Source organism: Rhipicephalus microplus, chromosome 6 (genome assembly GCF_043290135.1).
Source record: "Rhipicephalus microplus isolate Deutch F79 chromosome 6, USDA_Rmic, whole genome shotgun sequence".
In the NCBI taxonomy this organism is placed as follows: domain Eukaryota; kingdom Metazoa; phylum Arthropoda; class Arachnida; order Ixodida; family Ixodidae; genus Rhipicephalus; species Rhipicephalus microplus.
In genome coordinates, this window is record NC_134705.1 from 68,435,740 (window position 1) to 68,456,910 (window position 21,171).

Genomic DNA, 21,171 nt, shown 5'->3' on the forward strand with positions numbered 1-21,171 from the left:
TTCATCTGATCTGCAGACAAGAGTATGAATTGGCCGCAGAAAAAAAACGCTATTTGCCGAACTTTCACATTCATAGCTGGCCTTGTGGTTATAACACATACGGTGTCCGTGTGAGGCCACCACATCCTCGTGGATATTGTCCAGCAGGCCCTGTGACACAGATGCCACCCAGATTGCTTGACTAACTGTTGCATACTAACAGCAACGGAACTGCAGTGAAAAGGCAAACAATTTATTGACCAGAAATGTTTCTTCTGTTATAGGCAATATTTTGACACACGTAGGACCTTGTTCAGCTTTCAACATCCCTATACTGTTTGGCAATGAAACGTCATACAAGAGCTTGCACCACGTCGCAAAAATTCCTTTTATTTTTGCTTAAAATTATTAGCTAATTTCCTTTTGCTTACTCATGCTAAATTTGATTAGGTCATGCTTTATTAAGCAAATAGATTAGCTCATTTGGTAGATTATTATTAGGTTTCTTTCATACACACTTTGACACAAATCTATGTGACAATCGGGAACAGAAAATACTATTCATAATTGCAAGGCTGCGTGAAGTCTTCAATGGCTTTTGGGAGGAGGACACAAAGTATCCAAACAGCAGGCACATTAGTTGTCAAACAACTATTTTTACATCCACTGTTAGCAAAATTAGGATAAAATATTTTTTCACCACACAGATATTCTGTAAAAATTTTATTCAAGCTATGTCTTGGGGTGCAGACAATTTCGGAATGTGATTGATGGAAGTGGGGGAATTTAGGTTTTTCAGCATATCAAATATGTTCACTACAGTTATTCCTATCCATTGCATAGTGGCAAAGACCTACACTTGGTTCACAAACTAAGTGCAAAAGACCCTAATTTAATAATGCTTTTATGCATTTCAAATTTTTATGTCCTAATGCTATTGAGCGCTATTGAAAATAGGCCCAAACTAGGTGTACCTCTCAGCTGAACACTTGTTGCTAAGTGCCGAAGTCCTTGAAAGAAGTACGTCGAATAGCAGTTGCGGCAACAAATTTATTCCCATGAAGGTGCACAAGTCTTGAAACAAAACAGCAAAAATATGTAGTGAGCTAATCATAATATAATCGAAGTGCGACCGAGTTTAGAACGTCAAGCCAGAGGTAGCAGCACAGCAGGCACTACTGCCGTGAATAATTTACCAACTCTCCTGCTACTTCCCCACATGGTACAGTAAATTCAAATGGTCTGTAAGCTTAATACTGTGCCTACAATATTTATTTGAAAAAGCAGAGCCATGAGGGAGCTAATCAAAGCCCTTGCAATGTTCACTTCTCAGCTGAGTGCCTTTTAATCATGCAATACTATTTTGAACCTAGCGCACTGCCACAATATTATAGTGACACAGGCAACATCGTGCAGTATAGCTTGGCAAAACTTTTTCCGAGTTTTTGAATCCTAGTGTCCAGCCCTATATGCATGAGCTGTGCTCGAATTTTTTTTCGCGTACTTTATTGTCACACAGAATGATGCACTAGCATATAGACCCATTCCATGTTTGTAAACACAGGTAAGCTGATGCGAACATTATGGGGAAAATTATAGCGACGTCCGCATGTAACTTCCGCCATAAGCGCGGAGGGCTGCGATGTGCGCCAACAAACAAAACTAAATTTTGAGACGCGACTCAGATCCAACCGCGATGCAGTTCGTCGGCATACCGTTTTTTCCTCGTTGATTGATTGAGAACACCACACGCACTATTGAAAGCCCAGCAGAAACTGCGGTAGGCAGAGCGTCTTTTGGGTACAAGACAGCGCTATCACATTTTCGTGACGTAAGTCTAGTAGAATTTGCCTATACAGAAACCTTGCTGAGGTACCACAGTTTTTTCTCACTGCTGCATGCATTAAAAAGCAGTCACAACGACGCATGATGGTGACAGCTTGATAGAAATTAAAAGAAATATATGTAGGCACATAAGAACTAATGCACGCGTTACCACAAAAGGGAACAGCTATAGGCCGAATGATATCTGGCAACGAGTCTGCATCTTCTTTCTGGAAGGTGCCAGAGCTGAGCGTCGATTACAATTTGTTGAAGCAATTAAGTTGCATGCCACCTAGTAATAAAGGAATGTGATTTTGAAGAACATGACAAAAATTATGTATTACGACTGTAATAAATAGAGCACGAAGTATTCAGCTGCAAGTGCTCATTGAACTGCCTAGGATCCTATGATGAGCTCACACGTTTATAAAGATGTCATTGAAGTCAGCACCAGCCTTGTGTAGCTTCCAACGTGTCTCGAACGTACAGGCGTTAGCAAAAGTGTGCAGACAACGGGGTTGCACGGCAGAACGTATCGACGTGCCATCTCTGCATCTTGCCGCAGTGTGCATGCCTGTCCAGTCGTAATCAGATCGCCTCGCGCAGCATTTTGCTTGACGGAGTTACAGCACTCACAGCTAAAACGACAAATGAGTGTTGCTCTCTTTCCTCCATGAAATCTATGCCACTCTTTCACGCAGCCGCTTAGGCAGCACCGATTGAAGTGCCCAGCGCATAGCTTTCTTTTTTCAACAGCTAGCCTAGCAAAGCATCGCTAACAACGTATAACCAAATGAAGTCCAGCAGCAAAATTAATTTTCTCAGCCCAGCTTGCCCTTTTCACATTAGGCAAAGCTAAACTTGCCTTGTTGAACCAAACTGTAGTAAAAACTAGTCAAGCATAGTGTAGCATATTATAACCTATAAAAGCCAAGCATAAGCAGATTAAATTAGGCTTATTTTAATTAGGCGAAATTGCTTGCTGTTTCGATGATGATATGTGGGGTTTAACGTCCCAAAACCACCATATGATTATGAGAGACGCCGTAGTGGAGGGCTCCGGAAATTTCGACCACCTGGGGTTGTTTGCTGTTTTCCTGTTAAGCCATGTAACGCTTATATGAGCTCGAATTGAGTCAAGTTAAGTATGGGCAAATATTATTAGGCCTAATTGATAATCGTATCAATTCATTTAGCCGACCATAATTACCCTCAATAAAGCAAACCCAATGACATTTGAGTGATCCAAGTCGAGTTCCCCGTGAGCAGAAGAAGACAAGCCTAGGAGGAGCCTAACTACTGTTTACTGACTGGATACTAAACAGGCTTACTTAGGTCTCACATGTGTTGACTGTTGACTAACATTATTCAAATGTGTTGAGGAAAAACATATGAAGCAACGTCTCAACCTGTCGGCCGCTATGCTCCTACAACGGATGTTCGTAATCATAGATAAAAATCGGCCTGTCTTACCCCATCACTTTTGGAGAAAAAAACTAGTTTTATGGATCATTTCAATCAGATGAATATTCTTAAACGCACGCATTCATAGTGATTGCACGCTGCAGCAACTCCAGTAAGTTCACTCTTCATAAAAGAACTTTCTGACCAAATGCAACACGCCATCGCTTGAAACGCCGAACGTTACCAGCACCAAATAAAAGCACACCAAAGCAATGCGAGGGGCGTTACGATTACCATACGGCGGCCTTAGCAACAGAATTGCACATTTGCGTCACACACAGCGTTCTCTTTACATATATTGTCATTACTTATTTTATTTTCTCGAGCGAAGCTACTAATCGTACGAGCTTGCAACATACATGCCGCAAACACTCTTGAGAAGTGGGTGCCTAGTTAGAATTTTTTTGCGGGGAGGGGCGGGGACCTGTTTGATTACGGAAAGGGCACCCCCTAAAACACGGCCATTTTCTGCTCTTTATGTCATGTCGAAAAAATCGGGGGGGGGGGGGGAGGGGCACGGGTCCGGTGGGCTGCTCTCTGACGACGGCCCTGTTGGGAAGTGAAACGAAAACACTAGAGCAGTCGGAAAACCACGTTCGCGCACGTCGGAAATGTCCACATTTGTTATGCGCACGAGGAATGCTGCGGGTGCCGCTGCTTTCGCAAATAATTCGAGTTTACCTGCTTTCTAGGCGCTAAGTTCCGAAACGAACTCCAGTTTTCACGCGAAGTACTGTAAAGACACAGCTCGCCCTTTTTGAAACTTTGTTTGGGGAGATACGCCAGCAGAAACGGCACGAGCGGACACATCGGTAGTGGCGGAACCAGCTTCAACCACCTGTCCACAAAGACGATGCGTTGGGGCATTCCGACTCGCTGCTGCTGCACCGTCCACTTCCAGTGTTCTCGGCAATCGTAATCCTAACCAGGCTCTCGATGAACGCGTCCTCGCTGAGGCCGTCAAGCTTCGTCGAGCTGCACGAGTAGTTTGCCATTAGAGCCGATGCGGGCCACCGCCGACGCTTTATTTATTTATTTATTTATTTATTTATTTATTTATTTATTTATTTATTTATTTATTGGTACTGCAATCCCCTGGAGGGATTTTAGCAGGCGGGTAAAAAAGACGTAAACATCAGCGTATAACACCAGGCAAACAGATAGAACAGCCTATCACATTTCACATAGTAGGGAGCCACATAACACAAAGCAAACAAATAACTATCACTTGCGTTTTACAACGTAAACAAACGTAACAAAATTTTACCGATGACACATCACTCTCAATTTAAGAAAAGAAAACAGAACTAGCACACAAGTAAAATTATTGTCCCTGTTGTTCCAGGCTAGCGGCAAAGGATGTTAAAGACTGTGTTGTGACTTGATGGTTATTTAAATTATTCCAATCCTGCGCAGTTCTGAGGAAAAAAGAATATTTGAAGCAGTTATTGCGGGTACGAAAGGGAGTTATTGTACGATCATGGCGTTGTCTGGAGCGTAATCTGAAGAAAATGAAATAATTTTTCCAATATCTATCTTGTAATGCCCATTAATTATTTGATATAAATATTTTAATCGGGTTATGCGGTTTCTTTCTAAAAGTGAAAGTAAGTTAGCTCTTACTAACAGTTCATTCACCGAGGTTCGTTCATAACTGTTATATATGAAACAAACGGCTCTTCTTTGTACTTTTTCGACTTTATGAATGTTAGTTTGAGTAAATGCATCCCAGATCACTGCACCATAATCAAGTATGGGGAGGACTATCGATTTGTAAGCAAGAACACGGACAGATGGAGGGGAGAGTTTCAAAGTCCTTCGTAAAAAGAACAGTTTCTAATTAGCCTTGGAAGTTACTATGTCAATGTGATTTGTCCAGTTAAGATCATTTGTTATCCATAACCCAAGATACTTGTAAGATTGAACCTCGGAAAGACTGGCATTGTTTGTAAAGTATTGAAAATTTAATTTGTTTTTCTTATGAGAAATGGACATGTACACTGTTTTTTTTCAAAATTTATGGACATTTCCCAAGCCTCGCACCAGGAAACAACCCTGTTAAACGATTCGTTTAACAAAACTTGGTCCTTTGAGGATTCTATTTCAAAATAAATAACGCAATCGTCCGCGTAGAGCCTTATATTTACAGGTATACCGTTTACTATGTCGTTAATATATAAAAAAAATAGAAGGGGACCCAGAACCGACCCTTGGGGGACGCCAAAGTCAACAAAAACCCTGTGAGAGGAATTATTGTTAATATCTACAAACTGTTCTCTGTTTTTCAAGTAGGCCGATATCCATTTAATAAGTTGATCATTCCCGAGAATTTTTTCTAATTTGTATACTAATTTATTGTGCGAAACCTTGTCAAAAGCTTTTGAAAAATCCATAAATATTGCATCTGTTTGTTTTTCATTAATAATTGAAGTAGTGAAGTCGTGTATTGTTGATACGAATAGTGTCGTTGTTGAAAATCCCTTCCTGAATCCATGCTGATGTTGGTTTAAAATACTATGTTCGTCCAGAAAACATGAAATACTATTGTGTATAATGTGTTCTAAAAGTTTACAAACGGTTGAAGTTAGCGAGATGGGGCGATAATTTTTGACACTCTGCTTGTTGCCCGATTTATGGATAGGCTTGACTCTAGCTGTTTTCCAGTCGTCTAGAACCTGGCCCTCACGTAGCGATTTTGTAAAAAGAACATGGAGGTATTTAGACATCCATTCAGCATATCTCTTTAAGAACGCGTTAGGGATATTGTCCGGTCCAGAGGACTTTCTGATATTAAGGTTCACAAGCATGTTCAATATGCCCTGTTCACTAACAACAACATCGGGCATTCGCGGCGAAACAGTTTCAAAGATTGGTAATACAGAGTTGTCACAAGAAAAAACCGATTTGAAGTGATCATTGAAAGCATTTGCAATTCGAGCAATATCGTGCGTAAGAATACCATCGACATTAAAAATGTCACACTCTTTCGAAGCCGCCATGTTTTTTTTTGCCGCCATGTTGCATCTGCGGTCGGATCGTACGGTTTTCAGCTTGTCAGTCGTGAATGAGAAAGAGTATCCGCTTTCGCGTGACTGGAAAATCGGACTGATTTCTTCGTTCCGGCCTCGTGGCGTGGTTTTCCGGTGGCTTAGGTGGCAAAACGAGTGAATTTGTGGTCAGTTTTGTTGCTTTGTCTTCAGAGAGAACAAATATCGAATCTTGACCCAGTGCGAGCCTTCCAAGAACTGATTAGGTTGCAGTAGCGCGCACACACACGAAAAAATAACGCATAAAGTTTACTCGGACTTACCAGGTGTCCTCCGCTTGAAAATTGGATAACACCAACGACTTCATCCCGGCCACCGCTGGCTGCCTCGGAGAACGAAAGGTAGTACAGAAGCAGCCACGGAGGAAGGAAGCAGCCACGGAGAGGCCCCATTCTATCCCAATGCATGGCGATAAGTGTGGTGGAAGTGACGTCAAATTTATGGGGCAAACGAACCGGTATGGTGCAAACAAAACAGCAGACGCTTCGTGGCCTGCTCTCAGCGCTCCTTCACTTCTGGACGGACTTATAGCCCGGGCGTAAACTTAACGCGTATGGTAAGGTTTGCATACAGTAAAATGTTGCGAGCACACCTTTCCGAGGCTGTTAGTGCGTGGCAGGCCTGAGTGCAGCGTGCTGAAGTACTTTGTGGAGGGTCTTTGTGCAACAGCACAGAGAGCACCAGTACATGTCGTAATCAATATCATTAAACCCCTGCGTCGTCGTATTTGAACTTACCAAGCAGTCACTTACGCGTTCTGCTCGCCGGAAGGTTTTTTTTTTTCTTAGCGAGAGTTCCTGATCTATGGGCCGAATAGCAGTTGTTTGCTCGTATGTAGTGTCACTATGGCACGATTATAAGAGCTTGCTTCGTGGCTATTTCGTGCAACGCCAGCCTAGTACTTGACGTACTTCACGACAGTAAGAAAGCACCACTGTATTATATACGCGATCGTGCACGTAAAATGTGTAATTTCATTGCGCACACAACGAACATGCAGCGAGTGCACCCCGTACAGTACATACGCATTTAGTCCGATAACTTGAAAAGTTTATTGTCCTTCCCTATGAACGACACAACTTCTAAAAACGCGACACGATGCCTACAACACTAAACACGAAACTTCGCGTGTGTTCTCAGTTGACACAATGAGTAAGAACCGACAGAGCTTACAGTCAGAGCGACAGGGAGGGACGCTCCCTTACGCGCGCTTATTTCGCGGTGGCATGGGGGAAAGAGTAAACTGAGGAGAGGCCGTTACTTCACATTTTCTGAAGCCCGAAGTCGGGAAGAGTAGAGGACTCCGTCTCTCAATTGTGGGCACGTTACGGCTGCTCGCGCATACGCAATGAACGCCAGCGAAAAGGAGGCGTCGGCGTGCCCGGCGGCTCATCCTTGTAAACTCGCTGCCCTGCGTCTACCTCTCGCTGGTGCACGAGATACCAGCGTGCCCACATTGTCCCACAAGCGCCACAACCCCCTGCAAAAAAATGTGACTTCCGCCACACTTCTCGCTCTGTAGCGTGCATTGCGAGGCCCTCTCCTCTGCTTTCCGTCATTCGTGCACAGTGGGTGGATGGGGAGGATCGAACGTCTTGGCTGGTCTCGGGCTTTACCTGGAACAATTATGCTGTTTTTACCGGGCACACAAAGGTTACTGCAATCATTGCAGTCTCTCTTTGCCAAAAACGCGCGCTTTTCAGACACAGCAATGTAACAACTGAGACGCTTTCTAGCATGAATCTGTACCTGTGAATACGTTTCGTGAGTCATTTGTGCGTGACAAACGCGGGGCACGTTTCTATCTGATTTTCAATCTTCGTGTGACCTTTAAACTTGTTGCTATCACGTTCGTTGCTTCGCCTTTGCGGCAAAGCTATGACTTTTTTCTCCTCTTGGCGTCACGTCACTCATGTTCTAATTGCAAGGTGGCAGCTGACTGACCAATATTCACTCGTATGCTACCTAAAGGCACCAAATCTGCCAGAACGAGACGCCCACTGTGAATGAAGGAATTCAGTTTACAGTCATGGGCTTGTTTTACTTGCTAGGCACGATAATATTGAAATCTAAAACACAATAACATTCATTATCACTTTCTTTACCTTCTAATTGATAGGCAATTACTGTGGCGAAAGCCTTCGATGTCCCATAAAGCTCGTTGACCAGGATGTTTAAAATTAGCGCCAGCGTCAACACTGGTGATGCAAAAATATGCGGTAACATCACCGTATCACGTCCTAGTGAGGTCATGGGATGCCTAACTTTGCATCGTAAGGCACTACGTTTTTTTACGCGACACGAAATTTTAGATTTCATCATTTCACATCGTCGCTTGGACAACGGTGAGTCGATATTGGAGGCGCTGTAAGCTATATAAGGTGCAGAATGCTTCCAGTCACTTATATCTCAGAAGCAGTGCAATATCCCTCCGGCTGCAAAGATCTGTCACAAAAAAAGGAGAGAGAAAGGTCTAAAAGAAGACGGCTTTTGACTTGCATTTCTCACAGGGAAACGCATAAGAGATGTCGTGACCATTTGTACTGTTATATAAACTCTACAAATCGTACAAGACGAACCCCAAAGTTATTCAATCATGCAACTTGCGAAACTGTGTGCCAAAAATCCGAACAATAAATTGGTCGATTCAGCGGGAATCATCAGAGTGTCGCACTATTCGGCAGCGGCAACGTGAAACAAAAAATTACGTTAATAGTTGGTTTTGATTATTAACAGGGGACACCACAATCTGCACACTCCCATCATCTCGGCCAATAGCGTGTACAAATTTTACTGCATACAGTTTATGGGGAGTTTCGCGACTCGTATGACTGAATACCGCTGGGCTAACCCATAACAAAAGAGCAATAAGTTGCCAGGACAAATGATAAACAGTGCTTAGTGAGATGACCTAGAAAATGCTGATGCGCCTGGGGAACGATTAATATTATCTGTCTAACCTTCCTTAGGTGTAAGCAAGGAACAGATTGTATTACCAAGAACTGTTGTAGGATCTACGTGAACAGCAGAATGCAGTCGTTTGCACATCACGGGAGTCAGGGACCGAGATCTCAGATGAATGATGAGGCAACCTGCGTGTTCGAAACACGCAACTATTGTTTATTAGCATAGAATACCGAACTCTGACGTCATAGAAAGCGTTCTCCACAGCAGGTCACGTTTTCCGTTCTCTACTTGAATGCGAGATGTAGCGGTGAAAATTGTTGGAAATGTCACCGCTCAGTAGCCTGTTTTAAGAAAGCTCTTTCTATGAACATAATGCTATTGCAATTTTCTTCACTTTGTAAACCCAGAACAATTAGACACTCCGAATCCTCAATCTTAGGAACTTGATCGTGTAGCAATCAGAGTAGAAGACTGTCCCTGGGCAACTTAGGTTGTTTGTTACTGTTTCACGTATGCTGTATTTACTTTCTTCGAATGTCTCTTTAACTTACGAATATTGTCTGCCAGTGTAATCAGACCGCAACAGCTGGGGCTCAGTAAAAATGAAGGATACACATAGTTTGAACAATAGGCATTACACGTGCTCGATTACTTGGATATTCGTATATAAGAACATATCATTTATCCACAGAAGTGTCTATACACGATAGACATGGCCGCTCTGGCTCTTGCTGTGGTCCTCTCGGTGTTCGCATTTCTTGAAGTGAGCCATGCAGAACCTGCGACATTGCGAGCCGATGGACCCGATTCAGGACTCAGGGGGTCAGATTCTGCCTGGCGAGGTCCCTGGTCGCCTAACAAACGTATGTCTGATTTTTCTTCCCAACAATGTTCTTTATTGTTGTACTTTAACACTCATCTAGGGAAGTAAGCGGGCAATCAGATTTTTGATAATCTACCGTTAAAATATTGCGTGCTCAAGGTTATTCAAACCGAATATACACATTCACTGTGGTCCAAAGGGACCTTACTTCAACACTCCAGTATACCGTGTGCTCAGATTTGGATGCACGCTGAAGAACCCAAGATAGTCAGAATTTCCGGAGCCCTCCACTACGGCGTCTCTCATATTTATGTGGTGGTTTTGGAATGTTAACCCTCACATCTCAATCAATGAATACACTCCAGTATTTAAAGGATAAGAAAATTGATCAAGAGGACGGGTCTCTGAAAAGACTGCCAACGCTTAGATAATAGGATCAATATTTCTCAACAAAAATAGGCACTTTTATTCACACGTTATTCTGCCTGTCTGAGGCACCACGTTTTTTCATCGTTCGGCTACCGTCTTCCATTTATTGTAAAAAAAAGGCCCCGTATCTCTATATTACACTGCAAATATCGTCGAAAGATGATAGTTTTGAGTCTGAATAGAGTGAACCAAACGTTTATTTGATGCTCTGTGCAAGAAATTCGGTGAATAGTATTGTGGAGGCGCTGCTTGATTGAATGATTTGTAGGATTTAACGTCCCAAAACCACCATATGATTATGAGAGACGCCGTTGTGGAGGGCTCCGAAAATTTCGACCACCTGGGGTTTTTTAACGTGCCCCCAAATCTGAGCACACGGGCCTGCAACATTTCCGCCTCCGTCGAAAATACGGCCGCCGCAGCCGCAATTCAAACCCGCGACCTGCGGGTCAGCAGCCGAGTACCTTTGCCACAAGACCACCGTGGCGGGGCATGGAGGCATTGCGTTAAAGTGCCTTGAGCGTGCAGTGGAGGCGAATGAGCGCGTCAAGTTACGTCACACGTGAGACATGAGCGCTATCTGGCAGTTATCTGAGAAAACGAAGCGCGCGTCGTGCGCGCCTATCTCGGAGGCGATAAGGTGTAGAACGCTAGGCGACGGATAAGTGCCACCACCATGTTGTCTTAGCGAAGCGTTGGAAACACTTGCCTTTTAATGCTAGCGCTGCATTGTCAGTGCAACGTGATAAGTGCTACGGTCCTTCAAATTACTCATGTCTTTTCTAGTAAAAACACACACAGAATATTGATGTGTTGTTATGGTGCCTCATATATGCACAATAATTGCTTAATTAAATATTGCACAAGTATTAACGCTAAACCTTGAGCAATATTGGTAGACGCTGCGAATGGGGTTGACCGTTTGGAGTATCGTATGGTGCCGTTTAGGACTCTATGGGTATCCTTAAGGGTGGACAAACAGAAAAATGTACAGACAGACAGACAAAAATTTTTGCGTGGAAGGTCTCCAAGAAAGACTATCGTCTTTAAAAACATTGGTACCACCCGGGCTTTAAGTTCTGCAAGCGTCTATACGATCACAGGGGCATCGTAGGACAGGGAAACGAAACTTTCTACCAGTCGGAGTTTATTAACGTGAATCTGTGCATATGGATGTCGATCATAGGCTTTATCGAAATGCAGCTGCGTATAGTCACTGGAAACGACAATGGCAAAATATCTCAAGAGACAAACTGTCTAAATAAGAAACAACAACGCTGTTGCGAAACCCGGTGCCACTTTGAATTAGTGTTCAATGCCATGCCAACCGATATGGGCCCAGTTTCGCGTTGGATTCTGGGACACAGGAGCAGCGTGTAACTGTGAGGCGCTAGGTACACAGCGGAAAGCGGCTTTGCAGCGTCAAAACGCGGGTTTATTTATAAATAAATATATTAGTAAGGGAAGTGATAGCGAGTGCACTGACGTAAAACAAAGAAAAGGTCCTCATGAAAAGTAAAACAATTAGCATGTCCATGGAGTTAATGATGAGTGGAGCGAAGCGTTCGTCAGTCCTTCCGTGCTTTCGCCCGTCCATTCGATCTTGCCTCCGTCCATCCGTGCAACCATCCGTGCGTCCATCCTTGCATCCATCCATCTGTCCGTGCGTGCATCTGTCCGTACGTTCGCGCATCCGTCCATCTGTCCGCGTGTCTTATAGTCTGCCTGTCCGCCCGTTTGTGCGTCCATCTAGTGAGCACTCCAATTACAGCCATCTCGCATCCCCTGTGACATATACCCTCTTCGCGCGTCTATCCATCCGTCTGCCATTACGTCCATGCGTCCATCCGTGCATCCATCTAGTCTAATGCTTTATGTATTTTTAAATCAAATTTTTTAACTTGTTGTGTAAATTTTGAAATGAGCGATATCGTACACGGCACTATGCCCCGCCAGGATGGTCTAGTAGCTAAGGTACTCGGCTGCTGACCCGCAGGTCGTGGGATTGAATCCTGCTACGGCGGCTGCATTTCTGACCGCGGCGGAAACGTTGTAGACCCGGGTGCTCAGATTTGGGCGCACGTTAAAGAAGCCAAGGTGGTCGAAATTTTCGGAGCCCTCCACTACGGCATCTCTCACAATCATATGGTGGTTTTGGGACGTTGAACCCAACCAATCAAATCAATCAAATCATTCCTTTCCAAATAACAACGGCGTCTATATTCAACCCTTACGAAGGGCTGTCGGTCACCGAATGACATGCATATATATGCAAGAGCACAATGTTTTTTGAAGAATTCGCATATCAAATCCAAAAAGTATCAAATGGCCTGTGGGAGCAGCCACAGATTGCTCGGTGTTACTGCCGATTTTTTTTCCTCTGGTCGCAGTTTCTCGCCCTTGCTACTGGTCAACAAGTACAGAGGTTTTACGCTGACCAGTTTGATAGATATGTACGTACACGATTCAATAATGAGTGGTGTTCTCCCGCAAGCGACGACATGGCAGGATGCCGTGGGTGTGCAAGGTACAGATTAAAAGCTAAATCAAGACCTACAACTAAAAACCCACCCATTAAAATAGTAATACACTCTGCTGAAAATTATGCCAGTGTGTTAGTTCACTAACGCGCAACAAATTACCAACTGGAAATTGCGTGTTCTTACATACGATGCACAGAAGTGCCGGTTAGTACTGCTGACCGCTTCGCGTGGCAGCCTGCTTTGCTGAAAGCGCTGCTGATGCGGGCAATGAACACAATGAAAAGCGGTTGATTTGGGTAGAATAATGTCTAAACTGTACTTTACTGTCATTTTCAAACTTTAAAATTGTGTGGACTGAAAGAAAGAAGAACTGATAACATACACACCAACGTGTCCGGAATGATAGGTCAAATTCTCACTGGGGCGGAACATTGGGCAAGAATTCTCTCGGTGTAGCTGTATTGCAATGCTTGAAATTCCTGCACTTGAGCTTTGAAGCATTTTTAACCGTGACATAAACTGTACGTGAAGTAAGTAGAAGGACAAGTATTGCCAGACATGCATTTCCGGCGTGGCGGTATTGACTGACACCTGTTTTTCTCGCCTCCACTGATAAGTTTGTGAAGCGATCGAGAAGGCTCATTTACGTCTCGTCAACATTGTGGCGTAAACTGATTGATATGTGAGGTTTAACGTCGCAAAACCACCATATGTATATGAGAGACGCCGTAGTGAAGGGCTCCAGAAATTTCGATCACGTGATGTTCCTTAACGTGCACTATATATATAATCGTTACCACAACGTGTCACTCATTCCAAATTAGTATAAGTGATGACATGCAAAAAAACGTGCATTAGTTGCTGTGCAACATGCTCGTGCACCGCAAATTTTAACGTTGCTATTGACACTGCGTACATAATAAAAATGAAGCGTTCTAGAAAACAAAGTATTCAGCGCCCGCTGCTTTGTGTAACTAAAGAATTTTTCTCCTCATTCCAACAGAAAACTTTAAAAAGACACTGTTTTCTCAAATCGCACACCACGAATACCTTAAGCTTAATTTCTGTCTCTGCCAGGCAACATATCGTGAGGCATGCTTGGGACCTGTGAAGGTGGCATCTATCTGTACCATCGAATCAAGCGTTTTATAATTATAGCGATTTCCGAAAGTACATTCAAACACGCTATAAAAGCGTGCGCGCAGCACATGCAGAAACGAAACAGTGCGTGCTTCAGTATGCACCAGCGCGCTTCAGTGAAAATTTCAGCGTTTACAGCGCTTTCCAGCAGGCGCCAGCATCACAGCAGTCAAGCTAGCAATCCTACCAGTGTGACCCAGCTACTCCGCAGAGAGCTCACTGAAGTGCCAGTAAATCCCAGCGTGTACCAGTGCCGAAAAAGTACTATAATTACGCTGGGGACACTGTTTTTATGATAGGAAAACCATGAAACACCTAAAAGCAACCGACAATACAGAGTTAGCGGACCTTTCAAATTTAATCAACAGGCGTAAAATACCCGCTATCAGAAGGTGTATCATTGAGAGATTTCAGCAGGCTGTAAAAAGCGATCGAAGCCTAAAAGCTCCAAAAGTAAGCTTGTGCATAGGCAAAATCGTATTTATTGAATATGAACGAGGAAGGCAATGTCATAACCAATATCAATTGAATAGTTGAGGTGGCGGAGAAATTCTACAGGGAGCTGTACAGAAGCTGAAACAACCAGCATGATATCATAAGAAGAAATAATGGCCCACAAGCATTCGACGTCCTACCAGTAACGACAGGGAAAGTAAGAAAAGCCCTACAAGGAACAACATACATGATAAAAGATGGTAGAAAAATTGTGTAAAAGAAGCTGCTCACTCTAAAGACAAAGTGTCTGTTGATAGTTGATAGCAAGGGGCCAGAATGCAGAAAGTACGCCAACCTAATTACAATTCATAAGAAAGAACACGTCAAAGACTTAAAAAATTACAGGCCGGTAAACTTACTGTCCATTCTCTAAAATATTTACCATATCATTAGCTAATAGAATTAGGGCAGCATTAGAGTTCAATCAACCAATGGACCAAGCAGGATTTCGTACAGGCTACTCCACAATTGACCGTACTTATACTAACAATCAGGTAATAGAGAAATGCGCACAATACAATCAAATCCCATACATTGCTTTCAAAGATTACGAAAAGGCGTTTGAGTTAGTTCTGACATCAGCAGTAATGCAGGCACTATGGTATCACGACATTAAGATACCGTCCATAAACATACATAAATAAATCTAGAGTGGACCCAAAGCAGGCCATAGTTCTCAATAGAGAAAGCGACAGAATCCCAATAAAGAAGGGTGTAAGGCAGGGAGACACGATCTCTCCAATGCATTGAACTGCGTGTTTAGAGGAGGTTATCACGACCTCAGATTGGAAAGAGTTATAGATAAGAGTTAATGCAAAGTATTTAGGTAACCTACGATTGGCTGATGACATTGCTTTAGAAGTAACTCAGAGGACAACTTACAGCCTATGATTACTCGATTGGACACGGAAAGCTGTAGAATGGGTCTGCCAAATATTGTGCTCAAAACTAAAGTAACGTGCAACAGTCTCAGCAAAAAACAGCACTTTCGCATAGGTGGAGAGACGCTGGAAGTTGTTAAGAAATGTCTACTTATTACGGGCAGTAACAGTGGAGCCGCATCAAGAGAGTAAAATAACTAGACTAGAATGGGGTAGATCACACTTCGCTAGCATTTCAAAATCATGAATGGTATTTTATCACTAACCCTCAAAAAGAAGGTATGAAGCAGCTGCATCTTTCCGGTACTAACACTACGGAGCGGAAACACGGAGGCCTTCCAAGACTTACGTTGAGGACGCCGTAGTAAATTGCGCAAAGGAAACTAATAGGTGTAACTTTCAGATACAAGAAGAGAGTAGAGTGGGTCAGGCAACAAACCGAAGTTAAGGATATAATACTTGAAATCAAGAAAAATAAATAGGCATGAGCCGGGAACGTTGCACGTAGGTAGGATGCTCATTGGTGATCAAGGGCAATTGACTTGATTCTCAGAGAAGGCCAACGCCCGAAAGGGAGACAGAAAGAGGTGGCCGATGAGCTTAAAAAGTTCTCAGGTATAACGTATACGTGGCAGCAGAACTCACAAGACTGGGTTCATTGGCGAATATTGGGAGAGGCCTTTGCCCTGCAGTGGGCGTCGTCAGGCTGATGCAGCTGCCACGGCCAGAGTTCTCACACACTTCCTTGACAAAAGCAACGAACGCCGTAACGACAAGAACATCTGGAAATGTGACGTGATAACTTGGGCAATCGTGACCCATAGAAACTGGTGTTCTACAGCGCAGGTAAAGTTCTTCAGTACTACAATAGGTAGACCAGTGGAAAGTTGCATTGCCAATGTGGAAGAACTGCACGTGTGGTTAAAATGAAGTCCAACAAAGCCCCTATGGTGAGGGGCAACTGATACGTATTGTGAAAGCATGCATCTTTGCGTCCGGTTCAATCGCTTGTTCAAGCTGTTGGATATTGGAGAATAAAATGAAGCAAGTTGATGCGTAAGGAAATTTCTGTATTCTTTTATTTGTAGAATATCAAAACGAGGACTTTGACTTAATCTATTTCTTGTTTGAAGGGAAATGAAATCATACTATTACCATTGTTTGAGGCAAGGTCTTTGCTATTTTTTGTTAATATGTTTCTGGCTCCATATCAAAGTTTCAACATAGTGGAACACAGACCACACATAGCCCATTTCTTGTGCGGAAGAGTGTGTGAATGTGGGAGGGTTTCAAGTGATTTAAAAATTGCACGAATATTACTAACAATATGACGAATTACCACATAGCTCAAAAAGCTTCAATGACACACGAAGTTTTGTAATGTGACGTAAGAGTTCTTAATACGCCACATGTAGGTTCTTTCGTTATTCATGCATTGAGACGAAAAACGTTCCTCCTGCATTGTTATAACATTAAAAACGTAAGGCCCCCCTCCCACTATTTACTGAAATCATGAATTGCTTGAAGCCAGACCTCGCAAGCCCTTTTATTTCATATCTCGGATTCAGTCTAAGTTATACATTTTTTTGGATGTGACTGCCAGGTTCCGCGCGGTGAGCGACAATATGTGTATGCGCCTTACACTTGTCCTTCTCTGTTTTCCTTTCTTCTCAACTTTCCTCTTTTCCAGCGTAGAGTAGCGAACAAGGAGCAACCTGGTTAACCGCCATTCATTTCAAGTGTGTCTCTCTCTCTGTTATCCACAATAAGACTATGTCTTGGGTTCATCGTTGTTTTTGCTTCGATCAGTACGAGTAGACGCTGCCTCGATAGCAACATCTGCGACTCACAACTGTACACCGTCAAAAACAAAATGAATGTTACCTATGACGGCACTGCATAAGTCAAGTAATGATGTGATGTGCGCTGTATGTGATTTTACTAAGCAACTTCGGCGCGGCTACCTTAGACTGTCCAATGAGTATTATTCTCGTACATCGCCACCTCAATTACCAAGGATATGGAACGTTGAGTCGAATACACCCACTCATATATAAGTGTCAGCATTGTCACTTTATTTGTTAAGGATACAAAATGGCCTGCGAAAAGCCCAATAAGACGGAACAGAAAGTCAACCACACGAATGGCTATACTTGTAACTAAAGGAAGAACGGAGCGTTGGGTACAGTGATCTTTTAACTTAACCAGCCACCTCCACAGGCCACGTGTGATTTGTGATGTTACACGCCTCTGTATGTGCTGGCCTTCCCCTTTCACGCCGCTAACATCGCAAATCAGGGATAATCTTGAATCATAGCTTGCGCTGTAAGCCGAGCCAGGTGACTCCCTATGTGTATTTCTTCTGCACTGCACCACCGGGAGTTTTCGCGAAAGCAGTCGTTGCTGTCGCGGCGATGTATAAGAAAACAATTCTAGCTGGCGCGTTTCTTGCGCATCTACATACTTGGATGTAACCCTGCTTAAACAGCGGGTTATTTGTATATGTCACCAGTGCAGTCAAACTACGGCACTCGGGGGCTGTCTGCTACGACAATGTTTTTATAAATGTGTTCGCCACCTTCGCGTTTGTGATAAAACTCACAGCAACATTGTCGCGATCTTGGTTGGGTGACACCAGTGTCTGGAATGGTGGGCTACATAAACTATACCCGCCGATGAAGCTGAAAAATTCATGATACGTTGGCTGCCACCGAAAATTTACTCTGCCGGCTGTGGATAGGAGTCACTTTTGTCAATAGCCCACTTTTTTGCTTTGGAGATTCCTCGAAAAACTGTGAGAATACTACGTAACAGTTATTGTGTTTTTGCGAGTGCTTTAATTCTAGCGCATGCACCGGTCTACGCACCTCACTTGATGGACTAGCTGACACACTGTTTCAAGAGGGGGAAAATTTTGATTCGCGGAACAATGCGTCACTGGCCAGCAAAACAACGCGTAAATAATAATGTTTCTAAAATAGCCCAGGTCAGGCATTAGCTGAGCACGCGTGACAACAAGCGCTCATGTATGGAGTAGTTTCTGGTATCTTCTTTCTTTCTTTTAGAAACATGCTTTTTCTTGATTTTAAAAGCTGTGATGCAGAACAACTCTTCATGCAGAACTTTTCCAAGAAATTATGAAATGGTTTCACTAGAATTGTTTATTGGCCCCCGAATCGACAACAGCATTTCTTTTTAATTTATATCAATGAAGCGGATTAACAAAAACCTGTCACTCGGTGTATTTGTTTTCTCTCTTCTATCGACCTGAAGAACGTGCTGAAAGCTGAATGGATAGGGGTGTAGATAGAGAAAAAAGTGACGTGCGCGTCATGACATGCAGCACTTTTCCCCCTTTTTGAGGGAACGCGCCGATTAGTTTCAGTGCTCTCACGAGCGTGTGAGATGGCATGTGGTGGCCTCCAGTGATGGCCGCACTAACTATTCAAGCAACGATGCTCAAATCAGTCAGTTGCCATAAAGTTTGGAATATGGGGCTGTAATTTGGTTATATGACATCATAGTAATAGGGACGACAACTTTGTGACTTTAAAAGAATCCTGAACAATAGGCCGTGTTCTGTACATCAATATTTTTCAGTGTACCTTACAGAGCCCTCGAGGGGGGTGGTACAGATTATTTGTGAGATATAAAAACGTGTGTATATAGAGGTAAATATTGAATAGTAGAGAAAATATAATTCAACTCACGAGCAATAAGCAAGACACAGACTAAATAATGAAAGTAAAATATGGGAAGGGGGATCACAAAAGATAATTTCAGAGCAATTTGAAAGCAGCAGTAGTGTAACAAAAAATAAAACTGGCAAATGACTTTACTGCAAATAACTGTAGGGAGGGCTCATTCATGCTTCAGAGACTGGACAACCTACGAGGAGCATTTTGTGGCTGGGTTCAAAAAGTGTTGCAGGGCCCTTTCAATAGCTTCAACTGTTTTCTGTGACATAAGCTAATAAAGGAAATCCACGGCTCTTTTTCTTTGTTTTCTTGCTCTTCCTCGGGTATTCACTTTACTTTTCATGTGATTTGAAATGCAGGATGCTTGAGACCAAACGAAGTGTTCAAGAAGTGTGTCAGCAGCAGTTGTGCCGAGATGAAGTGCGGAATGAGGAATGCCCCGTTTATATGCACCGCTGATTGCCAAAGTGGCTGCTTCTGCAGGGATGGGTACTACAGGAATCGATGGGGCCAGTGCGTGACGGCATGGCAGTGCAAGGCTTATTACCCATGGAATCCCTGGAATCCGTGGACACCCTGGAACCCATATTATCCAGGTTTTACAACACGCCCCACCACATACCCTGGAATCTATGGCCCAGAAGTGTATGGCTTCGGAGGTTCACCATGGCTGTGAGAAGAACGTAACACCATCAGTGTTATGTGGCTCAAATATTGTACTGGTGCATAATGGATTAAAGATCTATGACCAGCTCACTGCATTAAGATAGTTGCACGGCGAAGCTGCTTCACGTTTTTTTTTCTCTCTGTTCATTATTGCGCTATCGCAAAGATGAAGCGTACAAACGGCTGGAGTGAGCCTCAGCTCCTGCCTCATCAAGTGGCGCCAGGTATGGAGGAAAAAAGAACAAACGCAATAAGAGCAATAGTCTGCATAAATGAATGCTTGTCGCGAAAAATTCTCAAAGTGAGCTTATTCGGGAGCTGACAATTCGAGAGGCAGACTTGCCTTCTTGAAGATAAAAATCCTGAAGTTTCAGTGGCCCCCATCTTTTTCGGGGGGTTAAATGGGGGGAGGTTAGCATCCCAAAGAGCCATAGGTTTACGAGAGATGTCGTAGGGGAGAGCTCTAGAAGTTTCGGCCACCTCGGTTTTTTTAACGTGCACTTGAATCTAAGCACGAGGACTCCCAGCGTTTTCACCTCAATTAATTATGCGGCCGCCACGACCGGGATTCGATCCCGCTATCCGCTGCGGGTCAGTAGGAGAGCGCCAGTAGACAAGCTTCAGTTTTGAAAAAGACTTCAGCCCCCAAGCCACCTTCGTTCGTAAATTTCGCGTAAATAGCAAATGCGTAGTTTAAGTCTACCGACAATGTGGGAGCTCCATTATCAGTTGTTTCAAGATGGTGCATAGAAATGGTGCCAAATATATGCGAATGTTTTGCTGTCCGAGATTAAGGGAATTTTTCTGAAGCAATATATAGCGTTAGCTCTCAATCAACGCGCTGCAAAGCGAATAATGGCCGCCTGATATACTCAAGGTGGACAGGAACTATATTTGTAGTGGTAGCCACGTTATTCGTACACGCGTATGCAGAGTTCACACCCGCTATTTTGCTATATGCAAAACATTTATCGCATTACTAGAATATCGAAAAAATTCAAATGCTCAGAATTGCGCACTTATCCTTAAAGACACAGCTAGGGGGCGGGGGAGTAGTTCCGTAGAGTGGAAGTGAAAAAAGTGAACCCACAGCTGTCTTAATTTAAGTGGTTAGAAACGGAAAAACAGCAATGTACCTAACCGTAACTGTCTGTCTTTACGGGGACTTTTGAACCATCGGCACTGGAATGGGGAGTTGGGAGTGAATGATAGCGGAGAGGTAAAGACAGTAGAAGAAGAACAAAGACTAATTACAAGAATCACGGCATATCCACGAGGTTAACAATGATGAAGGGAAGCTCTGGAGGTAAATGGGTAAAACGTAAATCCTCCGTA

At 43.4% G+C, this 21,171-nt stretch overlaps 1 protein-coding gene across 1 annotated transcript; it reads left to right on the forward strand.

The window, feature by feature from the left end:
• The first annotated feature begins 9,895 nt into the window (after positions 1–9,895).
• Positions 9,896–19,935, forward strand: LOC119168104 (uncharacterized). The gene is made up of 2 exons (XM_037419519.2): positions 9,896–10,084; positions 19,530–19,935. The coding sequence occupies exons 1-2, from the start codon at positions 9,934–9,936 to the stop codon at positions 19,844–19,846; spliced, it is 468 nt and encodes a 155-aa protein (XP_037275416.2). The 5' UTR covers positions 9,896–9,933; the 3' UTR covers positions 19,847–19,935.
• The last annotated feature ends 1,236 nt before the right edge of the window (positions 19,936–21,171 follow it).